A 24,734-nucleotide genomic window follows, 5' to 3' on the forward strand; every position below is an offset into this window, starting at 1 on the left:
TTCATATCTTAGCATAGAATACATAGCAGTCCCTCCATTAGCGGCGGTTGCCCGTGCCAGCTGCAGAAACCTGAAAAAGTGTCTTCAGAACAGCCTGTCCTACAGCAGCTTGCTGCTTGGAATGCACATCAACACAGTAGTGTTTAGTAAAGGTGTGTGGTGTAACCCACGTGGCTGCTCTGCAAATATCCTCTAAAGGAATGTTCCCTAGGAAAGCCATGGATGCCCCCAGTTTGCGTGTGGAGTGCGCTCTGGGGGGTATTGTTAAAGTGCGCTTGGCTTTTTGATAACATATCTGGATGCATTTAACAATCCATCTGGCTATCCCTGCTTTGGAAATCGGGTTGCCTTTGTGTTGTGGTGCGACGGCAACAAAGAGTTGTTTTGTTTTTCTAAAGGGTTGTGTTCTGTCTATGTAGTACATCAACGCCCTCCGTACATCTAAGGTATGGAGCATTCTTTCCGCCACCGTTTGCGGGTTTTGAAAGAATGCAGGTAAGTCAATAGTTTGGTTTAGATGAAACTGTGACACCACCTTCGGAAGGAATTTGGGGTTAGTGCGTAGCACTACCCTATTTGGATGGATTTGAATGAATGGCTCTTGGATTGTGAGCGCCTGCAGCTCACTGACACGCCTCAGAGACTTAATAGCTACAAGGAAAGCTACTTTCCACGTAAGGAACTGGAGTTCACACGAGTGCAGTGGCTCAAATGGCGGTCCCATCAGTCTGGTGAGAACGACATTGAGGTTCCACACCGGAGCTGGCGGTGTTCTTGGGGGAATGACTCGTTTCAGACCCTCAAGGAAGGCTTTAATGGCAGGCACCCTGAAGACAGAGAGGTGCTGCCTGTTCTGGAGATAAGCCGCTATGGCGGATAGATGTATCCGAATGGAAGTGTACGCTAGATTGCACTTGTAAAGATGCAACAGATAGCAGATGATGTTGGGGATAGATGCATCTAGCGGGTTGATGTCATTGGCTGTACAGTAAATGACAAAACGCTTCCACTTTGCAGCATAGCATGCTCTAGTAGTTGGTTTCCTCGCCTCCTTGATGATGTGCATGCACTCCGGAGGTAGGTTAAGGTATCCAAACTCTAGGACTTCAGGAGCCAGATCGCCAGGTTGAGCTGTTGTGGATCTGGATGCTGAATGTCTCCATGGTTCTGCGTCAAAAGACTGGGCGTGAGGCGCAGTCTTTGGTGCGGCACCACTGAGAGTTCGAGGAACGTGGTGTACCAAGCCTGGCGCGCCCACGTTGGAGCAACCAGGATGAGAGTCATCTCGTGCTGCCTTAGCTTTCTTGCGACCAGCGGTATTAGAGGGGCTGGCGGAAAAGCGTACGCAAATTTGCCTGACCAGTTCATCCATATCGCATTCCCCTGCGACTGTGGGTGAGGGAACCTGGCGGCAAAGAGTTGGCATTTTGCGTTCTCTGCTGTGGCAAACAGGTCTATCTCCGGATGACCCCACTGCCGGAAGTACGGGTGGAGAACAGATGGGTGTATCTCCCACTCGTGCATTTGATGGCTGTATCTGCTGAGCAGATCCGCCATCTGATTGTCCTTTCCTGGGAGGTGTTCTGCCATGAGGAAAATGTTCCTCTGAATGGCCCACTTCCACATGCTCTGAGCCAGATGAGACAGCTGTGGCGAGTGGGTGCCTCCCTGCTTTTGAATGTAGTACATCGTGGTCATGTTGTCCGTCCGGACTAGCACGACTTTGTTGCACAGATGTACAATGAAGGACTTGAGCGCCATGAAGATTGCCATCAGTTCTAGATAGTTGATGTGCATCTTTTGTTGCTGCGTCGTCCACAGTCCCTGCACTGTGTAAGTGAGCACATGAGCTCCCCATCCCTGGAGAGATGCGTCCGTTGTCAGGACAATCTGCGGCACGGGCTCTTGGAACAGTCGGCCCTTGCAAAGGTTGTGTGGAGTCCACCAATGCAGAGAGTCGTATGCCCGACTGGTAACCAACACTAGGTCTGTCAATTGCCCACGAGCCTGTGTCCACTGATTCGCTAAGCACTCCTGGAGCGGGCGCATATGTAGCCGTGCGTGAGGGACTATGAAGATGCAGGAGGCCATCATGCCTATCAATTGCATGAACACTCTCGCTGGAAGCGAGTGTTGTGGCCTGAACTTTTGGATCAGAGCCTGCATGCTGTCTATCCTGACTTGGTTTGGCTGAGCCATGGCCGTCAGGGTGTTGATCGTTGCACCTAGGAACTGCCGGACATGCGCCGGCTGAAGATGCGATTTTGGGTAGTTCAGGGAGAAACCCAGATCGTGAAGAAGGTGAATTGTAGTCGACATGTCTGCGGCGCACTGTTGCTCTGACTTGGCTTGCACGAGCCAGTCGTCTAGGTAGGGGTAGACATGGATGTTCTGCCTCCTGAGGTGCGCCGCCACTGTCGCCAGACACTTGGTGAACACCCTCGGGGCTGTTGTGACTCCGAAGGGTAGGACTTTGAACTGGTAGTGCCTGCCTTGAATAGTGAACCTGAGGTATTTCCTGTGTGACGGGTGTAGAGGAATGTGGAAATAAGCATCCTTGAGATCTAAGGTTGCTAAGAAGTCTCCCTGGTTTAGCAAGGGAAGAATCTGTTGCAGTGTAAGCATGTGGAAATGTTCTGATAGTATGTACAGGTTGAGGGGACGTAGATCTAGAATGGGCCTGAGAGATCCGTCCTTCTTTGGAATAAGGAAGTACAGGGAATATACCCCCGTGCCTTCCTCCCCCACCGGCACGAGCTCGATTGCTCCCTTTTGCAGCATCACCACTACTTCCTGCTGCAATAAGAGCAAGTGCTCTGCGGACATAGGCCGTTGCCTTGGCGGGATGTTGGGTGGAGTGGACTTCAACTCTAGGCAATAACCATACTGGACTAGTTGTCGCACCCACCTGTCTGTGGTGATGTTTCTCCAGACGGGCAGGAACTGCTGCAGTCTCCCCCCGACAGGTGTTAGGTGGTCGGGGGGCAGTGACAGAGAGTCACTGTTTGCTGGGAGTAGAGGTGCGGGAGCTGTTGTTTCCTCTGCCGCGACCTCTGTTGCTGTTATTCCTGTAACCTCCCTTGTTCTGTTTAGTGAACGAGGATTGTGCCCCACCTTTTGCGAACTGGGATTGTTGACCCATTTGTCCTCTGGTGACTCCACGTGCACCTGAGCGACGAAAATTGCTGCCACGAAACTGTTGTGACTGTAGGGCCCCCATAGACTTAGCAGTTTCTGTGTCTTTCTTTATCTTCTCTAGGGTGGTGTCAACATCCGGACCAAACAGACTATCAGGATTGACTGGCTGATTCAGAATTGTTGTCTGAATATCCGGTTTAAACCCTGAGATGCGGAGCCACGCTTGTCGTCTCAGCATAACGCTAGTGTTGATAGCTCTAGCAGCTGTGTCCGCAGCGTCAAGTGCACACTTGATGGCTGCGTTTGAGATTAGCTTCCCTTCCTCAATAAGCAGTTTGGTGCCCTCTTGGAACTGTGGAGGCAGGTGTTGTACAATCTGTTCTAGGGTGTCGTAGTGCGCCCTATCATAACGCGCCAAGAGCGCCTGTGTATTGGCGATGCGCCAAAAGTTTGATGCCTGTGCAGCTACTCTTTTGCCCCCTGCCTCTAGCACTTTGGATTCCTTATCCGGGGGAGGAGCTTCACCCGTAGTCTGGGAGTTGGCACGTTTCCTGGCATTGGCGACCACAAGAGAGTCCAGTGGCAATTGTCCCCGAATGTATGCGGGGTCCGCAGGTGCAGGTCTGTACTTTTTTTCAATGCGAGGGTTGACCACTCTCGCTCTCGTAGGCTCCTTAAATATGTCCCCAGCATGCTTGAGGACTCCTTTAAGCATAGGCAGTGTCTTTACTGTCCTTTCAGAGACTGAAAAAGTGTCGAAAAGGAAGTCTTCCTCAACAGGGTCGGCATGCATGTCCACATCGTGATTGGCTGCCGCCCTTTCGAGTAGTGCATGAAAACCTGCTGAATCCTCAGTCGGGGATGCCCGTGCATTAAAAGGCTGCGGGTCCTGCCCTGCACCTTGGGTGTTCTGGTCACCAGTGTCATCATATGAATCCGGTTGCACATCAGGTTCATTGATTGGGAAATTGTACTGCTCGTCCTCATCATACCCCTCACCCGCAGAGTGTTCTGGGGAGGGAGTAGGGCTCCGTCTCGGAGGAGGCTGGATTGGTTCCGTGAGGCCTGAGGCGTCAAGGGGCACCCTCTTCTTCTTTAGTGGGATGACATAGGGGTCCACTGGCTCCGAAGTGATTTTCCTCTTATAGAGGGTCAGTTTGCCTGTGTCAGCGTCGATGAAATGCTCCGAATCGTCCTCGGATTCGAGTACCTGACGTGGAAGTGGGCCAGTCGGTGAAGAAATCACCTGTTTCGGTGCCGATTTGGTTGAAAATGCTTTTGGCGCCTCCTTCGGCGGCAAAATAAAGAGAAGTTTTCCAGACGGCTTCTCTGGAGGTTCTTTTCGCGGCTGCGTTGATGGTATCGGAGCCGACGGGGCAAAGGCCTTTTCCCTGATCCTTTTCAGTGATTCGGCTATGGGGGACGGCACACTCACAGTTTGTGTCGGCGCTGACGAGGATGGTCTGATTTTCCCCTCGGATCCGACGTCCTTGTGGGCCTTGTGCGTTTTGGGCGCGGATCCTGTCTTTACCGCCTCCGATTCCTGCGTTCGGGGCACAGACTTCTTTCCGTGTGCCTGCGTAGCCTCCTTGGAGCCGACTTTGGCGGGTTTTGACGGCGTCGTAGCCGCTGTCCCGTGCCGACCATCTTTCTTGGAGGACCCCTCCTCTGGCGTCGGTTTCGATTTCGCAGCATCGGAATCGACGGACTTCTTCGACTTCTGCGGACCGGAGGTCGACGGAGTCGATGGGGTAGCGGGCACCGTCGGTTTCACCGGCACGGCAGCCATCTTAGGGACACTCGAGTCCTTAACTTTCGGTTTAGTTTTCGGGTCGGCCATTTTAGGTGTTGTCGATCCCGATGGTTTCGGTTTCGGTTTCGAAACAGTCTGCCCAGCAAGTAAGTCCGTGGCCGGGCCCGAAGGCGGGGCTGTGGCTTGCGGCAACGGGTCTTGGGTAAGGCCGACAGGCGATCCCGTGTCCCGGTCGGTATCCTCGTAACCTTCGGGGCAGAGTTCGTCCGCTGAGCTATCCGCCGCGGCCCCATAAATCTCATCGTCGTCTCCTACCTCGTCGACGTATTCAAGGCCTTGACCCGCGACTCAGTCGTCGTCTCCCGGATCCGCCTCGACCTCCGTCTCGGGTGGGGAGATTTGGAGATGATGACCCTGGTCCTCTTCGTCTTGGTCGCCGAAGATGTTCTCCGGATCCGGGGCCGCTTGTTTAGCTTCCATGCGCATCGCGCGCCGAAGCTTGAGAGTCTTCTTTGAGCAGAACTGTGCACACAACTTGCACTTGCCGTCGTCGTGGTCAGGCGAAAGGCATTTGTTACACACGGGGTGTAGATCTATGTGTGGGTACTTGGACCCACAGAGCGGGCAGTACTTAAACGGGCTCCGCTCCATGTCCGAAAAGGCTTGCAGTCGTGTCGCGATGAGAAGGCCTCAAAGTTCCGAGAGCGAAGAAAACTCCGCTTATTCCGGCTCCAAGAGACGGAAGACTCGAGACCGTGTGCAGACAATACCGACGCAAGAAAATCGAGGCCTTTTGGCCGCTAAAGTTAGTTTTTCTTGGTTCCGACAGTAAGACGTCGAGACCACATCCGAACCCAATGGCGGAAAAAAACAATCCGGGGATGGAGCCGATGCCCATGCGCACTGTAGTCCAGGGGAGGAGCCACCTATCTCAGGATACTTCGAAGACTCTTCCAGGACAACAATGTGCAATCATCCGAGCCCAACACTAGGCGGCGATCTAATGCTAAGATATGAATTTAGCAGCCCACATGCCTCGAACATAGTATACCTATATCTAACCCTAAAAATGGACACACAGATCTCCTATCAGTCACTCCTATGGCAGGCCTTAACAATCCTGAAGGCAGAGTGCTTGGAATCGTGTGAGATGGTGCTCTGGCATGAGCTGAGCCTGTCTGCGGCTTTCGGGATCCATCCCTTAGCCGTTTCCATGATATCGCATACCATATACTCTTAAGTGCATTATAATCCTCGCAGTTATGTGCCAACTCTGGTATCGCTTTATCAAAACATGTCGAGTAAGGTGTCATACGAATTGGAATACTAACCCCTCGCCAATTCTGGCGACGGGGTTAGCATTCCACCCTTCTAGAGGGACACAACATGTATGTAACCTGTAACCCCGGTTAAAGTCAGACATAGCCTCAGCTCCACAAAATGGATGCTGCCACCGAGACACAAGTCTGCCCTCCTGCTGCTGGGAGTCCTCCCAGAGCAGGAGGCAAGGACAAAGGGTTTCCTGCCAGGGGCTGCCAGCACCGTCCCAGACAGGGTTTTGTGTATTCTAGGTAGGCAGGGCTACAGAGGAAGGTGACTGCAAGTGGCACCCCGGTGCTCACTGTGCATAGGCCGGCTGAAACCAGTTCCAGGGGCACTCCAGCTCCTGGCCTGGGGAAAGCCCGCCAAAGGAGAGGGGTGTAACCACCCCCCTCCTGGTCCCACCCATAGGGCAGGACTTAGTCGCGTGCCAGCCCCTTTTTACAGGATAAAGGTAGGAACTGGCCCCCTTCCAAAGCAGATCTTTGAATCCTGAAACTACTTTCCACGAAAGGAACTCAAGACTTCTTCCTAAGATTTCTCCCTTGTGACTAAGGAGTAGTCACCCTGCATCCGCAGGCACCATCTTCAGAACACTGCGGTCTGCTGCAAGTCCTTCCTCCGGAATCCGACTGCCCAGCTCGACGAGAACCGGCTTCCCTGGCACCTCTGACCTCTACCCACCTCTACAGCCCAGCTGAGAACCGTGGGTGCGACGAGACCTCGAGGGACCGGCCATCTGCAAGACTGCACGACTTCTGCACAGCAAGCCCGCCGAGTAATTTCCTGGTGAGTGCTTTGGGGTCCGAGAAGCCCCGACCCTGAGCAGCTCCAGCACCGAAGTGCAGCCTCCCAGCATCTCCACGATCTGCGTGGGGCCCTTCTGCTTTTTGCTGCTCACCGCGTTGTTTGGCTACTAGCCCGCTGGCTTGTGGCCTTTTTAACGACGCCCGACGACATCACTGCTGCTGGTCTGGTTGCTCCAGACTGGCCCTTGCTCCCTTCCCGAAGAGGAGCACCCCGGACCCTCCTGGTCCACTCAAGACGCCATTTTAGGTCCACCGCGTGGGCCTTGCATTTGCCAAGACTTGTTGCCCAATCCTGGGTCCAGCGACGTCGACAGCTTCATCCATCGTGGGACAGCTCGCACCTCCATCTTGGTCGCCGACAACGCCTCCTGGTCCGAGAGACTGCAGAGCCCAGCAGCGCCCACTCACCTGACTGCGGTGACTTCGCCCGGTGCCATCCTGGTGCCCACTTAATCACTGGCTAGTGATTTAGAACTTGGTCCCCTCTGCTTTCAGGTCTTCTTCCCTGATCCAGGCTTGGATCACTCCGAACTTTCTTCACTGGCCGCCTGCCAGCAACTCTTTCTTCAGGCTCCTGGTTCATCAACGAAGAAACCCGACGACACTTGAACCCTATGCAGCCGCAGCCCCTGGGCTAGGTAAACCGAGTACTCCGGTGCTCCAGCGTAGGCCCACTCTCTAAGTGTCCAGGTCCACTTTCGTTTTTGTCCTACCTAGTCGGGTTCGCCCGAAAACACTAACTTTGCATTTACTAGAATCCATAGACTTTGTTCCGCATTACGCGTGAGAGTTCCCACTCTGCACACGACGTCCCTAGGTCTCCTGCTAGTAATCTAAAGGTTCAGTAGTCCAGTCCTAGCGATCCCAAAGCCTATGAGAGTAGTACTTACCTGCTAGTAATTTCGCATTCCACTTTTGTAGTATATGGTTTTTCGTGCCCCTCGGGCATTTGTGTAAATTGTGCGACTTAAAGTATTTTCGTAAGAGTTTTGTTGTGTGCTTAGCTCCCTGTCTCATAAAGAGCCAGGGTAGTCTTGTTATAAATAAATACACTGTTTATTTTCATAACAACTTGTGTGGTGTCCTTTCACTGGGTGTTCAAGGGGTAATGTGATGGTAAAACAGCTGGCTTAACACGCCCTCTAGAGTCTTAGCCTTAGACTGCTCGTATCCATGCTACTAGGATAGCTGGTCTATAAGGTGGACTTACAACCAATCAATAAGGGTTGTTTGGACTGATATATAGTGATCACTAGAATAGTGAGCACTGCACATCAGGCCAACTTCTCACAAGCTCCTTTGAGTCATGTGTCATTTATTACTTCGTGTGTGCACAACAAATGTTTTACACTCCTCTGTGTTAGGAGTAAGGCTACAGTAAACCTACAAACTACCTATTTAGTGACACAACAAATGCAGCCTTCTTTAAGAACACCATATTGGTACTTCAAAAGAGCCCCCGACATTACTATGAACACTTGGCAATTTAGTCTGTATTTTTCTTTATAGAGTCAAAGTTTCTCTTGAAGAAAAAGCTTGAACCAGTATATTCAACTAAAATAGTCTATGGAATCTCACCTGATCAATACACCGCCCTTTGCACTGTAGGATGACTACCTCCAGCAGCTTGGCTGCATGGCATTCTGCATCTTCTCCTGCAACTCCTGTTAGAACCTGCAAGTGTTGATGGGATTTAATGATATGTTAAGGTTATTGAAGTTGATACACAGCCTTCAATACAATTAAAGTCAATGATACAACTCTGCCTGTAGCTCTAACCAACTCCAACTAATTTAGGATATTACAGGCTACAGTTTACAAAAAAAAAAAAAAGGAGCTACGCTAGCAACCAAGATGGCCGCGTAAGCTCCTGACTCAGTCGACCTCCGCCAGCAACTCGAATATCCTGCTTTCAATCCTCACTTCACACCCGATTCCCCTGTTTATGACGTTTAACTGCTTCTAACGGAGCAATCCCGAGTTTTCTACCTCATCGGTCGACGAAGATACGCCGTGTCTCCATTCTCGGCCTAACATCGTATGGAAGTCGGGACCTCGATTTCTAACCTATCCGGTCTGGAAGTGATCAACAGCGGCCGTGGGACCTGGACTGAGCCCGGTCTTCCGAAGTGTGCCGTGAATTGTTGCTTTTTGGTGTCGATCCTGTGATTGACCTACACAGAGGACACACTAGTGTGTTCCACCGGATGCCGTGGTGGGGGTCTGGTGCCCGAAGACCTTGCTGCCCCCCCGGGGTCGACGGGACGGGGCCCTCGCTGACGGCAAAGGTGTGTTATACCAAGAGCGCCCACTGTTTGACATCTGACTTGCGTGGCCTGTTACCCCGGAGTGGCCGGCCTCCGGGGTTCAAATCCGGCTCTGCCGCCTACTGAGAGGGGACGGAGCGGATGGAAGGCACGCCATCGCTGCGGGCCGTCATGGCTGCCATTGAGGCGCTCCACTCGCATACTAGTGCTGTGTTCCGGACACTGATCGAGAAAGTGGACTGTATCCTGGAACCGGAGGATGACTCTTTGCTGAGTTCTCCGCAGGCTGTTGTACCAGCGGTGCACCGAACGTCTAAACTCGAGGTCCCTGTGCCGCTACCGGATTTCCTGAGCCCTGGCGGCTCCGAATCAACGACTCACAAGCCTGTGCTTCATGCCAGCGTCTCCTGTTCGATTCGGTTTCCTTATGCTACATCTATGAATGGTCTCCAGTGTGGTGACAAGTTCTTCAGTGACTTTTTGGAAAACGTGCTGTTCCTGGAAGCATTTTATTGTTTTATTTGTGAACATTTATCCTGCATGCGACTCTACTGCACCGACGAGAACTTTCATGGACGCTTTGCCCTTTTTCCCAAGATGGCGGCTCGAGGGAAGGAGACTTCTAATGAAGATCGTACTGGCCAGGGCTGAACTTTACTGTTTTGATCAGATTATTTAGTTTTCAGCAATGCCAGGGTTGTGCCTATAGTGTAACGGGAGTTGGGTGGTTATTGAATATACTCCCTCGACTGGTTTGTATATTTTGCTGAATGTTGGCTTTATTGCGTCTGGGGGTGGTAGCTGTTGGCGGGGGGCACGGGAGACAGGGAGTGTGTTTGGTTTCTCCTCCTCCACCTTTTCTCTCTTTCCCTTCTTTTAGGGTAGTTCTTGGGCGACAGGCACGCTGCTAGTGGGGTTAGGCCGTAGCCATTACAGGGGTGCAGGGTGGGGGGGTTAGGGGAGGTTTTTTTTATTTTTCCTTTGTTTTGTTCTATGGTCCCTTTTGTCTTTCCTTTTTCCTCTTCCAAGAAGTGGGCTGCTTATTCATCACGGATCCTTTCTTGCTCTGATGTCTATACTGGCTTTACTTATCCTGTATCATTGCGGATGGGGGAGGATGTGGCGGGGTTGTTCTCGATCGTATGATAGACTGTTTATTCTTCCTAACTGTTACGTATAGCCGCTATTTACTGTGGGTTCCTTATGACGATTCTCGTATGTATAATTCCCCCGCCTGTCCCTTTCCCGCATTGTACTGTTTGACAACCGATATTTGTAATGCCTACTCTTGTCTTACTGTTAAAATAAAAAGATTTAAAAAAAAAAAAGTATTCGTTTCAATACAATATACCTACTTGGACTTCCGTCCACTCATTTCAACTAGAAACCTGAAAACAACCTTTCAAAGTACAACTTGCATTTTGAAACTTTATTTTTAACAGCAAGAAATCTATAAATATACCTACCTTTTTGCACATACTGTAGATCATTTCAAGATATTTTGTATCAGACAGGAGTGTATCTGTATCAACTGTGACATAATTATGCAAAAGAGGCATCATATCTACAAAAAAAAAAAAAAAAATCTGCCATTAGGTTCTTGGTGAATTAATGAGTGACAAATCTGATTACATCAGACAAATAATCCATCCGAGTCCTCACAAGAGAAATACAAAAGAACAGAAACACCTGGCTTAAGCAACTCCCAATGTTGCCAGCTTAAACCTATGACTTAACAGTTTGAAGGACGGTCTGGGGGGATTTATTAAGACATAATGGGCGTCTATAAGTATAGAACGATACCTATGCTTGTTTCCAGTCCAGTGAGGACCTTGGCTTGGCAGTTCGGGCTGGACTGTTTCCATAGGGCTTAGGGTCAAGACTGATTTGCATATGGCTGGGTTCAAACTGGAATGGCGAGCAAAAAAACAATGGATTTAGGCCCAAATCTCTCTACTGGGGTGAATGTATGACATTGTTCTGCATTCTGTCCATCAACAGTTTTTATAAATATAGAAAGCATCTCCCCACTGTAACCAATTTAGATTTCCAGAATCAGAACAGGACAGAGGGTCTTTTCAGAAAACAGAAGAGCATTATAAGCCATTTAGATGTACCCTGGAGAAAGATTCACTACTTGCCTGTATAAGAAGCTGGACCGTTGCAGAGGTTTCCCCTCCCCTCGGCTCCCCTCTTTTTGCACATGTGAGCTGTTAGCAGGCTTCAGTGCACTCAGTCTAAAAAAACACCATCTAACTAGGCTCCAGTCGTGTTATTTCAGTTAAAAACAAAGTCTAATTCAAACACAATTGGGAAGGACTTTAGGTACCATTTACTTGGGACCAAGGGTGCTACAGTACCTAGGGCATGGATATTAGAGTGTCCCTATGGGCTGCAGTAGGTCTAATAAACTCCACTCCCCAAAGGAAAAAACAACATACAAACTGCCGTTGCAGTATGCTTGCAATGCCAAAGTGCGCTGCAGGTACTATATGCAAGTCACCCCTACAGTACACCTTAAGGCGGGTGCATATTAGCACATGAAGAGATATCTGCATGAGCAGATATGCCTGTGAGGTCTAGTTCCTTTACTAGACATTGCAAGTGAACAGGGAAGCCATCTTAATGTATGTACTGAGCGGTGAACAGCCTTTACAACGAAACTTTTACAACGCACTACCATTACGGCGCAACTTTTACAACGCATAGCGCTGGGGGGCGCTCTAGGATAGGGAATAGGTTTAATGTACTATCCAACACCTTCCCTACTATCCACGGGGACTGGAGTTGGAATAGTAAATTAAACTATTCACTTTCCAGCGCCCAAAAGCATTATGCGTTGTAATGGTATGCGTTGTAAAACTTGCGATGTAAAGGTAGGCGTTGTAAAAGTATGCGTTGTAACGTCATACATCCGTACTGAGCACTTGTCATTGGGAGTTACCCAGATACACAATGGCTTCACTGACACGCATGGTATCAAACACCAAGTTTTAAGTCGACACGGATTCCAGTGTTGTATTTATTAGGACAGGCACGCAGAGAGCACCTTAGTGGTGCCCCCTGAAAACCAATCGGTCCTCTAGTGTGCTGGCTGACTGGTATGGACCAGCCTTCCACCACAGACTAGTTTGATATCTCTATCTATCTATCTATATCTATATTAGGGCGCCGGGATGCCTACGGGTAGCTGTGCGCGTAACAAATGTGTAATTCATTCAATTCATTCATATATACACAATTGCAGCCCAATAAACACTAGAGCTGAATCATGCTGAAAAGAATTTCCACCATACATGAATAACATGCATTAGAAACATGAGAAACACAAAGTTTGTTTAGAAACGGTTTTAATGCTCAGAAACCAGTAGAAATTCTCATAAAAACACCGAAAGCATAGAAAGCTCCCAGGCTGCATTGCAAATACACAGTCTAAAAAGACTGAAAAGCTAACCTGTAGCTGCATAGCAATCAATTGACACCGTGCCTTTGAGGCACTCCTGACCCCCAGCTTCCCATCATGCCTCAGGGGTGACAGTTAGGTCAGTTCTTTCCGGCTCCTTCAGGAAAGATCCTGGTAACTCAGCTCCACTCATTTCTGTCAGAAATTCACTTCATTTTCCACAACTTTTGTGTCTTACTTTGACGTTTTACATCTTGTCAAGTAAGAATCTGTCTTTTATTGACAGTTTTTTGGGCATTTTCTACCTCACAATGCCTTCTCTTTTTGATGCCAGCCCTTCTTGTGGTAACAAGAAGGCCAAGACAGACAACCATGGGATGTATGACTAAACTACTGCCTAAACCACGACTTCCTAAGCCACGAAAGTTAAACGACGAACAATGTTTAACCACTACTTATTCAACCACGACTTCCTAAACTAATATATTTTAAATTGCCCATTACTAATTGACGCCAGTATGTTCTCTTAAACAAACATGTTTAAACCCATCAGCGTGCACAATCAAGTAGAGTGAGATGAGTCTTATCTTCTTAAACACCCAACAAGTAACGAACACAAACACTTCAAGCTGTGCCCCTCTGCACAAGCACAATCAAGGACATTAGACTCTTAAGGCTTTAATAAATTAAGCATGCGCTCGTTTTAAAAACAAAAAAAAGTAATAGATTAATATTTTGTAATTCGGTTTGATTACTTTAAAAAACGTATTTTCCAAATTAAAGTAATACTTTTAAATACATGACGAACAAGAATTAAATTACTTCCAAAACCATTACCCATTTCATGCCTACAACCTGTGTCTTGAAGTAAAAATGTTTAAATCAAATTAAATACAAATGTAATACCACGACTATTAGAAAACAAAACACCAGAATTGTTTAACGCTTGCAAATTCATTTATACAAATGACCTTAACTGTTAATTCCATAAAATTCCCACATCGTACAACCAAGCAGGATGAAAGCAGACTACTTCCCAACACTTTGTAGTCCGCCAGCAAGGGTGCAAACTAGACGTAATGGCGGACCTTTGCAGTTCACAATGCCCCCCAGCATGATTTAAGAAATGCTTTTCAAAATGTATGGAGGCCGAAAATGATTGATGTGCCACAGATTAATGTGAGGCATTAGCACATTAGCACTTTCACTACTGAGCAGTTTGGAAAGGTGAGGGGGCGGAGATGAGCGACGTAACACTCCAACACTGCCTAATCAAAGTGAAGATGAGGGATATGGAGGCGGAGAGAAGCGACGTGCCACACATACTTCCTGGAAACAAACAAGACTTAATTCTGTCATGGACTACGTAATATGTGATTCCACGTTGTTCCCAAAAGTCGTGGTTCAGGCCTTCGTGGTTCTGGACTTCGTTGAATGAGATTCTTCGTTGTTAACACATCGTTGTTCAGGTAAGTCTTATGGCCTAACACACAGGTCATCCAGAGGAAGGTCTCCGGTAAAGAAGGGCTCCAAGCGGTCTAGAACACCTTCTAAGGACAAGACTTCACACCCTTCAGCTTCAGCGTTGGGCTCGGCGCTGAGAAAAGAACTACCAGTGGGTCATTTATCTAAAAAAAAGACCTTAGACAGCGGGCTCGCTGTCAAGAGGAGATTCAGGTACGTCGTCGAGAATTTAAGACCCTCCGCCGTCAACTCGGCGACGACAGACCCCTCCGCCGTCGTCAATCTGGCGACAAACGGCGTCGAGGAGCATCACACCTCCGCCGTCAACCAGGCGACGATCGGCGTCGAGAAGTGTGACACCTCCGCCGTCGAGGAGCAGAGACCCTCTGCCGTCGTTGACACGACGTACAGCGTCTAGGGCAGGCTCACCTTCGTTGTCGCAGATACAGCAATCGCTTGTCGCACATGAAAGGGCGTGAACACTTCAGGGAGGGATGAAGCTTTTGTTCGAAGCACCACTTTATCCAGATGGACAGACAGGGGGGGCTTTGATGACAGAGCCTGAAGCCCTTTAACTCTGTAAGCAGAGCTTCAATCAGAAAAGTAGCCTAAAGGGTTAGAAACCTGAGGGGGCAATTGTGAAGAAGCTTGAAAAGAGCACACACAACAAATGTTAGGACCAAATTTAAGTCCCATTGGGCATTATGAAAGGAGACGGTTTAAGGGCCTTGTTTCTTCAGAGTTGACAATGGAAGATTTAAAATGGAGAAGGCTGATCTGGAAGTCTCAGAAAGGCACAGATCGCTGAAGGATGACACTTTAAGGTGCCCAAAGCAGAGCCCTGTAGGGCGGTGGTGACTCCTCTACTGAATAAACCCACCCTTGATCCTAAGTGCTTGAAGAACTTTGAACCCATCTCGCTTCTACCTTATCCAGCTAAAATTGTAGAGCGGCAGGCACTCTTTCTAGACACCTAGAGCAGCATAGGCTCCTGGAGGAAGTCCAGTTTGGATTTCAGCCAGCCCAGGGTACTGAGACGGCCTTGGTGACCGTGTTGGATGAGCTTCGTTGGCGGGCAGACAGGGGTCAGGCAGGTGTTTTGATCCTGCTTGACCTGTCTGCCGTTTTAGATACGGTGAACCATGGCATCCTGCTGGACAGGCTGAGAGAGGTGGGTGTTGCTGGCAGGGCCTTGGGGTGGTTTGAGTCCTTTCTCCAGAACAGAGAACAGGCGGTGTCCCTCCCTCCCTTTCAATCAACCTTCTCTACTATCATGCATGGCGTTCCCCAAGGCTCGGCAGTTAGTCCGGTGCGGTTTAACATCTATATGAGGCCTTTAGTTGCAATCATCAAAAAATATAATATTGAAATTGTCAACTACGCTGATAACACTCAGATGATTCTTTCCTTGGAGGGAGATGATTCAACCTCCCTAGAAGAATTTCACAACTGCCTGCGAGACACGGTGGGTTGGTTGAAGGCTAACTCCCTGCAATTCAATGCAGAGAAAACGGAGGTGTTATACTGCCCAAGGCCTAGGGTGCAAACTCCCTTACTCTGTAACTTTTGGCCTGGGGACTTTTCCTCAGCGGTACAGCCAATGAAAGTAGTGCGAAACCTAGGTGTTATGTTCAACAAGAAATGCGTTACTTACCTGTAACAGCAGTTATCCAGTATTGGTGTCTTTCATAGATTCACATGCCTGAATCATTCCCCGTCGTCGAGACGGGAGCCTCCGGTATATAGAAAAGTAATGTCCTATAGACATACATAAAGAAAAATAGGCCTAAGGGCCTCACCTTAGTAGCCTATCCTTGTCCTTATGCAAAAAGGACCAAACTCTTAGAGCCAGCCAATCAGCTATCACCTCCCTCTAGAACCTTCCCTGCAGGAGCCTCAGTCTCTCAGATTTTCGTACGCACCAAGCTAGGTAGGCGTAATGCAGGTAGAGAGAAAGTGAGACCTTCCAGGGGAGGCGGGAGGGTTGCATGTGAATCTATGAAAGACACCAATACTGGAGAACTGCTGTTACAGGTAAGTAACTCATTTCTTATCCAGTATTAGGGGTGTCTTTCATAGATTCACATGCCTGAATCAGAGTAGTTAGCAATACACTATGCACATCTTCGAAGCAATGATGCCATATAATCAGTGATATAACACACTTGGTATCATGCGACTGTAAGCATTAGGATACATCAACATAACCAAATAGAAGAGATGTGCATACCAGGATGGCGGGATGTAGGAAGGCTCCCCTCACTGGAATAGATGTCGAAGCACTGCCTGACCCACTGCTGCGTCCTGCAGAAGCTCAACATCCAGGCAGTAGTGCCTGGCGAACGTATGCGGTGACTTCCCCGTCGCTGCTCTGCATATGTCCAGAATCGGCACTCCAGCGAACAGCGCTGCTGATGTGGACATTGCTCTTGTGGAATGTGCATGAACCGTGGCATTCAACGGCCGTCCGGCCTTGTCATGGCAGAATGCTATCGCTGAAGAGATCCACCTAGATATACTCTGTTTTGTTAGAGGTAGACCAAGCCTTGGTCTACTGTAGGCCACAAAAAGTTGTGAAGACTTCCTGAAGCCTTTCGTCTTGTCCAAGTAAAACTTTATACACCGTTTGAGGTCTAAGGAGTGTAATGTTCTTTCTGCTGCAGTGGTAGGGTTTGCAAAGAAGGAACGTAGAGCCACCGGTTCATTAAGGAGGAAGTCCCACGGGACTTTTGAGATAAACCTAGGATTGGTTCTCAGGATTACTCTGTCGTTATTAAATAGTAGAAAAAGATGCTGGATTGAAAACACCTGTAGCTCACTGACCCCCCTTGCAGATGTGAGCGTCAGGAGGAGTGCTGATTTCCACGAGGCATACTTTAGGTCAGCTCAGTGTACTGGTTTGAACGGATGTTTCATGAGCTGGTTAAGAACCACATGGAGATGCCAGGTAGGTGGCAACATCCTTACTGGCGGGAAAGATCTGTATAATCGTTTTAGAAATTGCTTAATCAACCCGCTTGACCAGAGCGATGGACTCGTTGAAGTTCTTTATAACGAGATATTGCTGCTAAGTGTACTTTAATGGAGGAGTGGGCTAGGCCAGACTGTGCCAGATGTAATAGATAAGTTAATATTTTCTCCGGTGATGTGGAGAAAGGCCGAATTCCGTGATCTGCACACCAAGCACAAAAGCGCTTCCATTTCAGGGAATACGTCTTGGTCGTGCTATCCGCCCTTGCTCTGGCAAGAATGTCTGCAGTCTTGTGGAATATTCAGATTGTGGAACTCTCTAACTCATGAGCCAGGCGACGAACCTGAGAGACTTCAGATCCGGATGGTGCACTTTATTGTTGTTCATTGTAAGCAGAGATAGATACTGCCGCAGGTGGACCGGCGGCTCCAGGGATAGACGGTGGAGCTCCGTGAACCAATGCCGCCTCGGCCAAGTTGGGGCTATTAAAATTAGAGTACAAGGCTACACCTAAATTTTGCTGAGGACTCTGGGAAGCATGGGGAATGGCGGAAAGGCGTACGCAACGACGTTGCGCCATGTGATGGAAGATGCATTCCCTAGAGACCCTGACTGGGGATGCCAACTTGCGAAGTGTGGGCATTTGGCGTTCATTGTCGTCAAAAATAGATCTGGAGAAGATCTGGTCGATAATTTGTTGATCTAATTCGAACTCGTGCGACGATGTTTTCTGCCTGCTCAACACATCGGTGAGCACATTGTCCATGCCTGGGACATATTCCGCTCTTAGGGTTATATTGTGGAGTGTGAGCCAATTCCAGATTATTTTTTGCAACTCGCGAGAGTGTGTCAGAGAGCGTGTCTCTCCCTCTTTGTTGAGGTAGTGCTTAGTCGTGGTGTTGTCTGGCCGGATGAGCACCAGGGAATGTTTTATTCTTGGCAGGAAAGCTTGAAGGGCCAGGAAGACCGCCCGCAGTTCAAGCAGATTGATATGTATTTTCTTCTCCATAGGAGACCACTACCCGCTTATCTGTAGCTCTTGCAGAAAAACTCCCCAGCCTTCCAAGGAGGTGCCTGTTGTGACAACATGAGGAGCAGCCGGAAGCAGGAATGACGAGCCTTGAGACAGGTTTTGAGATTACATCCACCATTGCAGGTCTCCGACCATTTGAGGATTCACTTTTATGTGGTCGTCGAATGACCCTGTGTATTGGACCCACCGCTTCGAGAGCACCTCCTGTAGATTCCTCATTCGTAGTCGACAGTGAGGAATCAGGAGGATACACGCTGACATCATCCCCAGGAGGGATTTGAAGAGACGGACTGTCAAGACTTTCTTCGTGGCTACTATAGCAGCTAGTGCAAGGGGCTTGTTCATCCTCTCTCTGGATGGGAAAGCTTTTGCTGACCGTGTGTCCAGGGTTGCACCTAGGAAACTGATGCACTGAGAAGGTTGTAGGACCGATTTTTCCTGATTGAGGGTGAGACCCAAGCAATCGAAAAGCTTTAAACAGGCGTTGGAAGGCCTGGACGTGTCTTCTAAGGATGGAGCCCTGACCTGCCAGTCATTCAGATACGGAAAGACTTGGTGAGGGCACTGTCTGAGATATGCCTCCACCGGGGTACGACATTTCGTGAATATGCGCGGTGCAGACTTGAGCCCGAAGGGCAGGACGCGAAACTGCAAGTGTCTGCCCGCTACTGCAAATCGCAAGTACCTTTTTGTGATTCCTGTGAATTGGGATATGGAAGTAAGCGTCCTGTATGTCCAGGGACGCCCTAAAATCCTGCTGTTACAGTAGTCGCAAGACCTCCTGGATCTTTACCAAGCGAAACAACTGCTTCTTAGGAATTTGTTGAGGGCCCTAATGTCCAAGATTGGTTTCCACTTCTTGTCTTTTTTCTGGATCAAAAGAAGCAGGAATAAAACCCTTTTCCCTTCTGAGATGGAGGTACTCTCTCTATTGCTCCTTTCTGCAGCATAATCGGGATTTCTCATAGAAGCAGCCGTAGATTTTTGTTATGTCCGCTGTCCTTTACCTTGAAAGGACGACCTCCCAAAAGAGGATTGCTTGTTTTGCTGTTGTTGGCGCCGTTGGTATTGCGGTCTACTCTGGCCCGAACAGCAGGAAGACTTGTATTAATAATTTCCTCTGTAGGAAGACTGTCCTCTTCGTCTATTCTACTAAAGGACTGATCCTTATACTGAAGAGTGCCCAAAGCTCTTTCAGGGTCAACTTCGTCAATTTTTTGTTCCAAATAGTAACTGGTTAACATATGGCATGTCCAAAATCTTTGTTTGCACCTCAGGACGGAAAGAGGTTGCCTTTAGCCGTCCTTGGAGCCGCAAGACCGCTGCTCCAGCCAACTGGCAGAACCCTGTCATAGCGATATCCATCGCGCAGTCTATAGTTTGACGCCGATGCTTCACCATATAGCAGAATCCTCTTTACTACCTTAGTGGATGAACCTGGCAATTCCGACAGCTATGGGGCTATGTGTGCCCACAATTGCTTATTATAACGTCCCAAGAGTGCTAGGGCGTTCGCGGCCTTTACCGTCATTGCCGATATTGAGGAAAACCTGTTCCCAATGTTGTCCACTCTTCTTACCTCCTTATCAGGAGGAAGCGACAGAGGGGCCGAAGGATTCCTGGAGGTCTTCTGGGCCGCCTCTGTCACCACGGAGTCCGGCTTAGTATGTCCTGTTAAACACGCCGGCGCTGTATCTGGCGCCCTATACTTCTTATCCAACTGAGGGATCACTGGTGATACAGAGGAGGGGTTCTGCATTAACCTTACCCCTCTGACTATAAGCAATCGATAATCGGTATTGACCTTACTGCCTTCTTGAGAGGTTCTGTGAAGTCATACAAGAAGCAGACCTGTTCTTGAGAGACCATTGAGATCTTAAAAGGTTGAGCAGCCCTCTCTACCACATTATAAGATTCCAGAATTGTCAGAATTTCCCTCGTCGACGAGATCGGCGTCATAGACTATGCCGTCGTAGACGAGCAGTCATAGACGAGCAGTCATAGACGAGCAGTCATAGACGAGCAGTCATAGACGAGCCGTCATAGACGAGCCGTCATAGACGAGCCGTCGACGACGAGGCCATGGTAGACGAGGCCATGGTAGACGAGGCCATGGTAGACGAGGCCATGGTAGACGAGGCCATGGTAGACGAGGCCATGGTAGACGAGGCCATGGTAGACGAGGCCATGGTAGACGAGGCCATGGTAGACGAGGCCATGGTAGACGAGGCCATGGTAGACGAGGCCATGGTAGACGAGGCCATGGTAGACGAGGCCATGGTAGACGAGGCCATGGTAGACGAGGCCATGGTAGACGAGGCCATGGTAGACGAGGCCATGGTAGACGAGGCCATGGTAGACGAGGCCATGGTAGACGAGGCCATGGTAGACGAGGCCATGGTAGACGAGGCCATGGTAGACGAGGCCATGGTAGACGAGGCCATGGTAGACGAGGCCATGGTAGACGAGGCCATGGTAGACGAGGCCATGGTAGACGAGGCCATGGTAGACGAGGCCATGGTAGACGAGGCCATGGTAGACGAGGCCATGGTAGACGAGGCCATGGTAGACGAGGCCATGGTAGACGAGGCCATGGTAGACGAGGCCATGGTAGACGAGGCCATGGTAGACGAGGCCATGGTAGACGAGGCCATCGACGACACGGTAGACAGGCCGTCGTAGACGAGCAGTCATAGACAAGGCCGTCGATGACGATGCAGTCGTAGATGAGCCATCGAAGACGAGCCGTCGTAGATGAGGCCATCGTAGACGAGGCCATCGTAGCCATAGACAGGCCGTGGTAGACGAGCGTCAGACGAGGCCATCGTCGACGCCATAGACAGGCCGTCGTAGACGACCAGTCATAGACGAGGCAGTCGTCGACGACGCAGTCGTAGACGAGCCATCGTAGATGAGGCCATCATAGACGAGCCATCGTAGATGAGGCCATCATAGACAAGCCATCGTAGATGAGGCCATCATAGACAAGCCATCGTAGATGAGGCCATCATAGACAAGCCATCGTAGATGAGGCCATCATAGACAAGCCATCGTAGATGAGGCCATCATAGACAAGCCATCGTAGATGAGGCCATCATAGACAAGCCATCGTAGACGAGGTCATCGCCGACGCCGTAAACAGGCCGTCATAGATGAGCCATTGTAGACGAGGCCGTCGTAGACGAGCCGTCGTAGACGAGCCGTCGTAGACGAGCCGCCGTAGACAAGCCATCGTCGACGAGCCATCGTCGACGGGCCATCGTAGATGAGCCATCGTAGACGAGGCCATCGTAGAGGAGGCGTAGAAGAGTCCATCATAGATGAGGCCGTCGTAGACGAGCCGCCGTAGACGAGCCGCCGTAGACGAGCCGCCGTAGACGAGCCGCCGTAGACGAGCCGCCGTAGACGAGCCGCCGTAGACGAGCCGCCATAGACGAGCCGCCGTAGACGAGCCGCCATAGACGAGCCGCCGTAGACGAGCCGCCGTAGACGAGCCGCCGTAGACGAGCCGCCGTAGACTGAGCCGCCGTAGACGAGGCCATCGTAGACGAAGAGGCTGTAATAGGCAATGATGATTATTTTTTCGTCGACGATCCTGTTGACGATGTTGGCTTCTTAGTCTTTACCTCAGGAGGTATAGAAGACGCCTTCCTGAAGGGTCTTATGACCAGAGGAGGTGATTTTGACGGCTCAGAAGTAGTCTTTTTTACATGATTTTTCTCCCAAAAGCAAGTCCTGTACTCTCCTTTACCACAGAGTGAGGAGATTTTTTAAGAACTGCGCCCAGAAGACCCATGGGTGATCTTTTTGAGGGCCTTCTCAGGATTTTCCCCTGAGGAATGAGTCTGAGGAGATTCTCTTCTGAGGTCTCCTAGACGTTGAGGATAACGCCTCATCACGGACACTGGAGAAAATGAAAAACCTCCTTTCCGGTCTTAGTGTTTGACACCATATTAAAAATCGCCCTTCACGACCTCTCAAAAACTTACTTGAGAAAGTGAGACATACCTTGCAGTCTTTGGCCTGTGGTATAGAAAGTAAATGCGGTCCGTGTGAGGATCAAAGCAGAGCAACCTCTAGAAACAAGTTGCACAGGCTCTTAAAAAATCTTTTCTTCTCCTTACCAGACGTTCTTTAGAGAATGTATTTGAAGATAATCCATAGTAGAAAAGAATCCTTGACAACAAAGTCATTTAATGAAGTGAAAAAACACAGAATCGGAGCAGAGCTCAGAGGAGACTCCCTTAGCACAACGTGCGGTAGAAAATCTGAGAGACTGAGGCTCCTGCAGGGAAGGTTCTAGAGGGAGGTGATAGCTGATTGGCTGGCTCTAAGAGTTTGGTCCTTTTTGCATAAGGACAAGGATAGGCTACTAAGGTGAGGCCCTTAGGCCTATTTTTCTTTATGTATGTCTATAGGACATTACTTTTCTATATACCGGAGGCTCCCGTCGACGGGGAATGATTCAGGCATGTGAATCTATGAAAGACACCCCTAATACTGGATAATGATGTTTCCCTGGAGGCGCAGGTCTCAAACTTAGTAGCTGGCTACCTAGCCATTATTAGACTCTTGAGGAAAATTCTTCCACTATTACCGCCTCCCGCCCGGGTAGAGGTGGTACGCTGCACTGTGCTCAGTAGGTTAGACTACTGTAACTCTCTGCTGTTGGATTCCCTGAGCTCTCTCATGGATAGACTCCAGAGAATCCAGTCTGCGGCGGCCTAACTAGCTCTGGGGTGGCCGACGAGAGCTTCGTCTAAGGCCATGGCCCAGCTACACTGGCTCCCGGTGAGAGAGGGTACAATTTAAGTCTCTGTCTGGCCTTTAAGGCCTAGCACGGGCTGGGCCCGGTTTGCCTACAAAGAAAATTCAGGTGGCATGCGCCAACTCCCAGTCTATGATCCTCTTCTGCCAGGCTGGTGACAATACCTAGGTTTAAGAAAATTAAAGCAGGAGGAAGATCGTTTGGAGTAGCCGCGGCGAAATTGTGGAATGCTCTCCCGGCTGAGCGAAGACATATCCTCGATCTCATCCTGTTTAGGAGATTGAAAACGCTGCTCTTCCCGAAACCCTAGCTCGCCATTCGGTTGCCCCCGTCGTTATGAGTCTGCCAGCACCAGGATGCCTTTTTTAGGTGATAGCTGAGCTTTAGAAGTGAAATAAATAAATAATTTTTAAAAAAAAAGTGTAGAAAAAACCTCAGAAAGACACCACAGACTTCGGTGGAAGGTTGAAACCTATCTTCTGGAGCAAAAGTCTGCAAGGGTTCAGGGAGCACCACAAGCAGCACAGGGGCGGCTGGGTGCAAAGGTCAAAATCAGTTCGACCCCATGCTTTTTCCAATGGAGACTGAGGGATGCCTGGAGCTACACTGCTTGCAAGTAAATCGGTTGCAGGGGCCAAGCTTTGGGGGTTAGGACCAGCACACGGGGGGTGGGGGGCACACAGCTGCTCTAAACATACCACCAGTGGCAAAGGGTGCAATGTTGTCATGCTTTTCAATGGGGACTCTTCTTTTGACAATTAGGCTGCATGTGAGGCACAGGAGGTTGCAGAAGGGAGACCGACGACAGCAGAGGTAAGTGGAGATGTAGGTGATCGTAGGGGTACCATCTGTTCAGCTAACCAAGGCCCAGGGTCTTGGGTGCAGGGGTGCCTTTTGACGTCAGTCTTACTATAACCAGAATGTGTGGACCCTCTAGATTCATAATGCAGGCGCCGCCGTGGAGATCAGGAGAGGTCAGCAAACACTAGACACATGGTCAGGATCACTAGAGACTTCACAGCACAGGTGAGCCACTCAACTCGATCTGCGGGCATCAGGTACAGACTGAACCGGAGATGCGGATCCGCCTGGATCCAGAACCCTTGGAGTGGGTTTTTTCTAGACAAGTCAGCTGTCTACTGGAGATTGGAGTCTTTTACGAAGACAGCAGTCACTGGGGTTTTCAAAAGTCTCTGGCTGCAAGACAGGTCACAAGTTCGAAGCTGAAGACAGGCCTACTGTCAACATTTTTTTTAGGCAAAGGACCCCCTTCGGAAGAAGTTTAGGGTGAGTACGCATAACAACCTTCGCATCATGAAATACAGTATAAGGTTCTTGGCAACAACGCCTGATTTTTCACTCACCCTGCGGGCCGATGTAATGGCCACGAGGAACGCCGCCTTCCAGGACAGGTGCTGCAACGAAGCCTTATGAATAGGTTCAAAAGGCTCCTTCCTCAATCTGGACAGCACCACGTTCAATTCCCATGAAGGCGAAGGAAGCCGGACAAGAGGGAACACTTTCAAGCCTTCCAAAAAATCTTTGATCACAGGGATCTGGAAGAAGGAAGTCTTTGAAGGGCATTTCCTGTAGGCAGTCAGCGCAGCGAGATTAACCTTAATGGAATGGACATTAAGGCCAGACTGCGCCAAATGTAGAAGATACGGATGGATGACATCTTCCTTACACATCGTTGGGTCATAGTTCTTGGACTTGCACCAACTGCAAAATCTCTTCCACTTGTAAGCATAGGAAGTCCTAGTGGAAGGTCGCTTAGCCTCCTTCAGTACGTCCATACAATCATCTGG

At 49.5% G+C, this 24,734-nt stretch overlaps 1 protein-coding gene across 1 annotated transcript in view; it reads right to left on the reverse strand.

Moving 5' to 3' along the window:
• The window catches only part of IPO7 (importin 7), a 392,711-nt gene that overhangs the window by 141,412 nt on the left and 226,565 nt on the right, over window positions 1–24,734 (reverse strand). The window contains exons 19-20 of the mRNA XM_078680964.1: window positions 10,754–10,851; window positions 8,599–8,694 (exon numbers count right to left, since the gene is read on the reverse strand). Coding sequence (XP_078537090.1) covers window positions 8,599–8,694; window positions 10,754–10,851 — 194 coding nt within the window. The remainder of the gene's footprint in view (window positions 1–8,598; window positions 8,695–10,753; window positions 10,852–24,734) is intronic.

The sequence above is a fragment of the Lissotriton helveticus genome, chromosome 3_1, assembly GCF_964261635.1.
Source record: "Lissotriton helveticus chromosome 3_1, aLisHel1.1, whole genome shotgun sequence".
Lineage (NCBI taxonomy): Eukaryota > Metazoa > Chordata > Amphibia > Caudata > Salamandridae > Lissotriton > Lissotriton helveticus.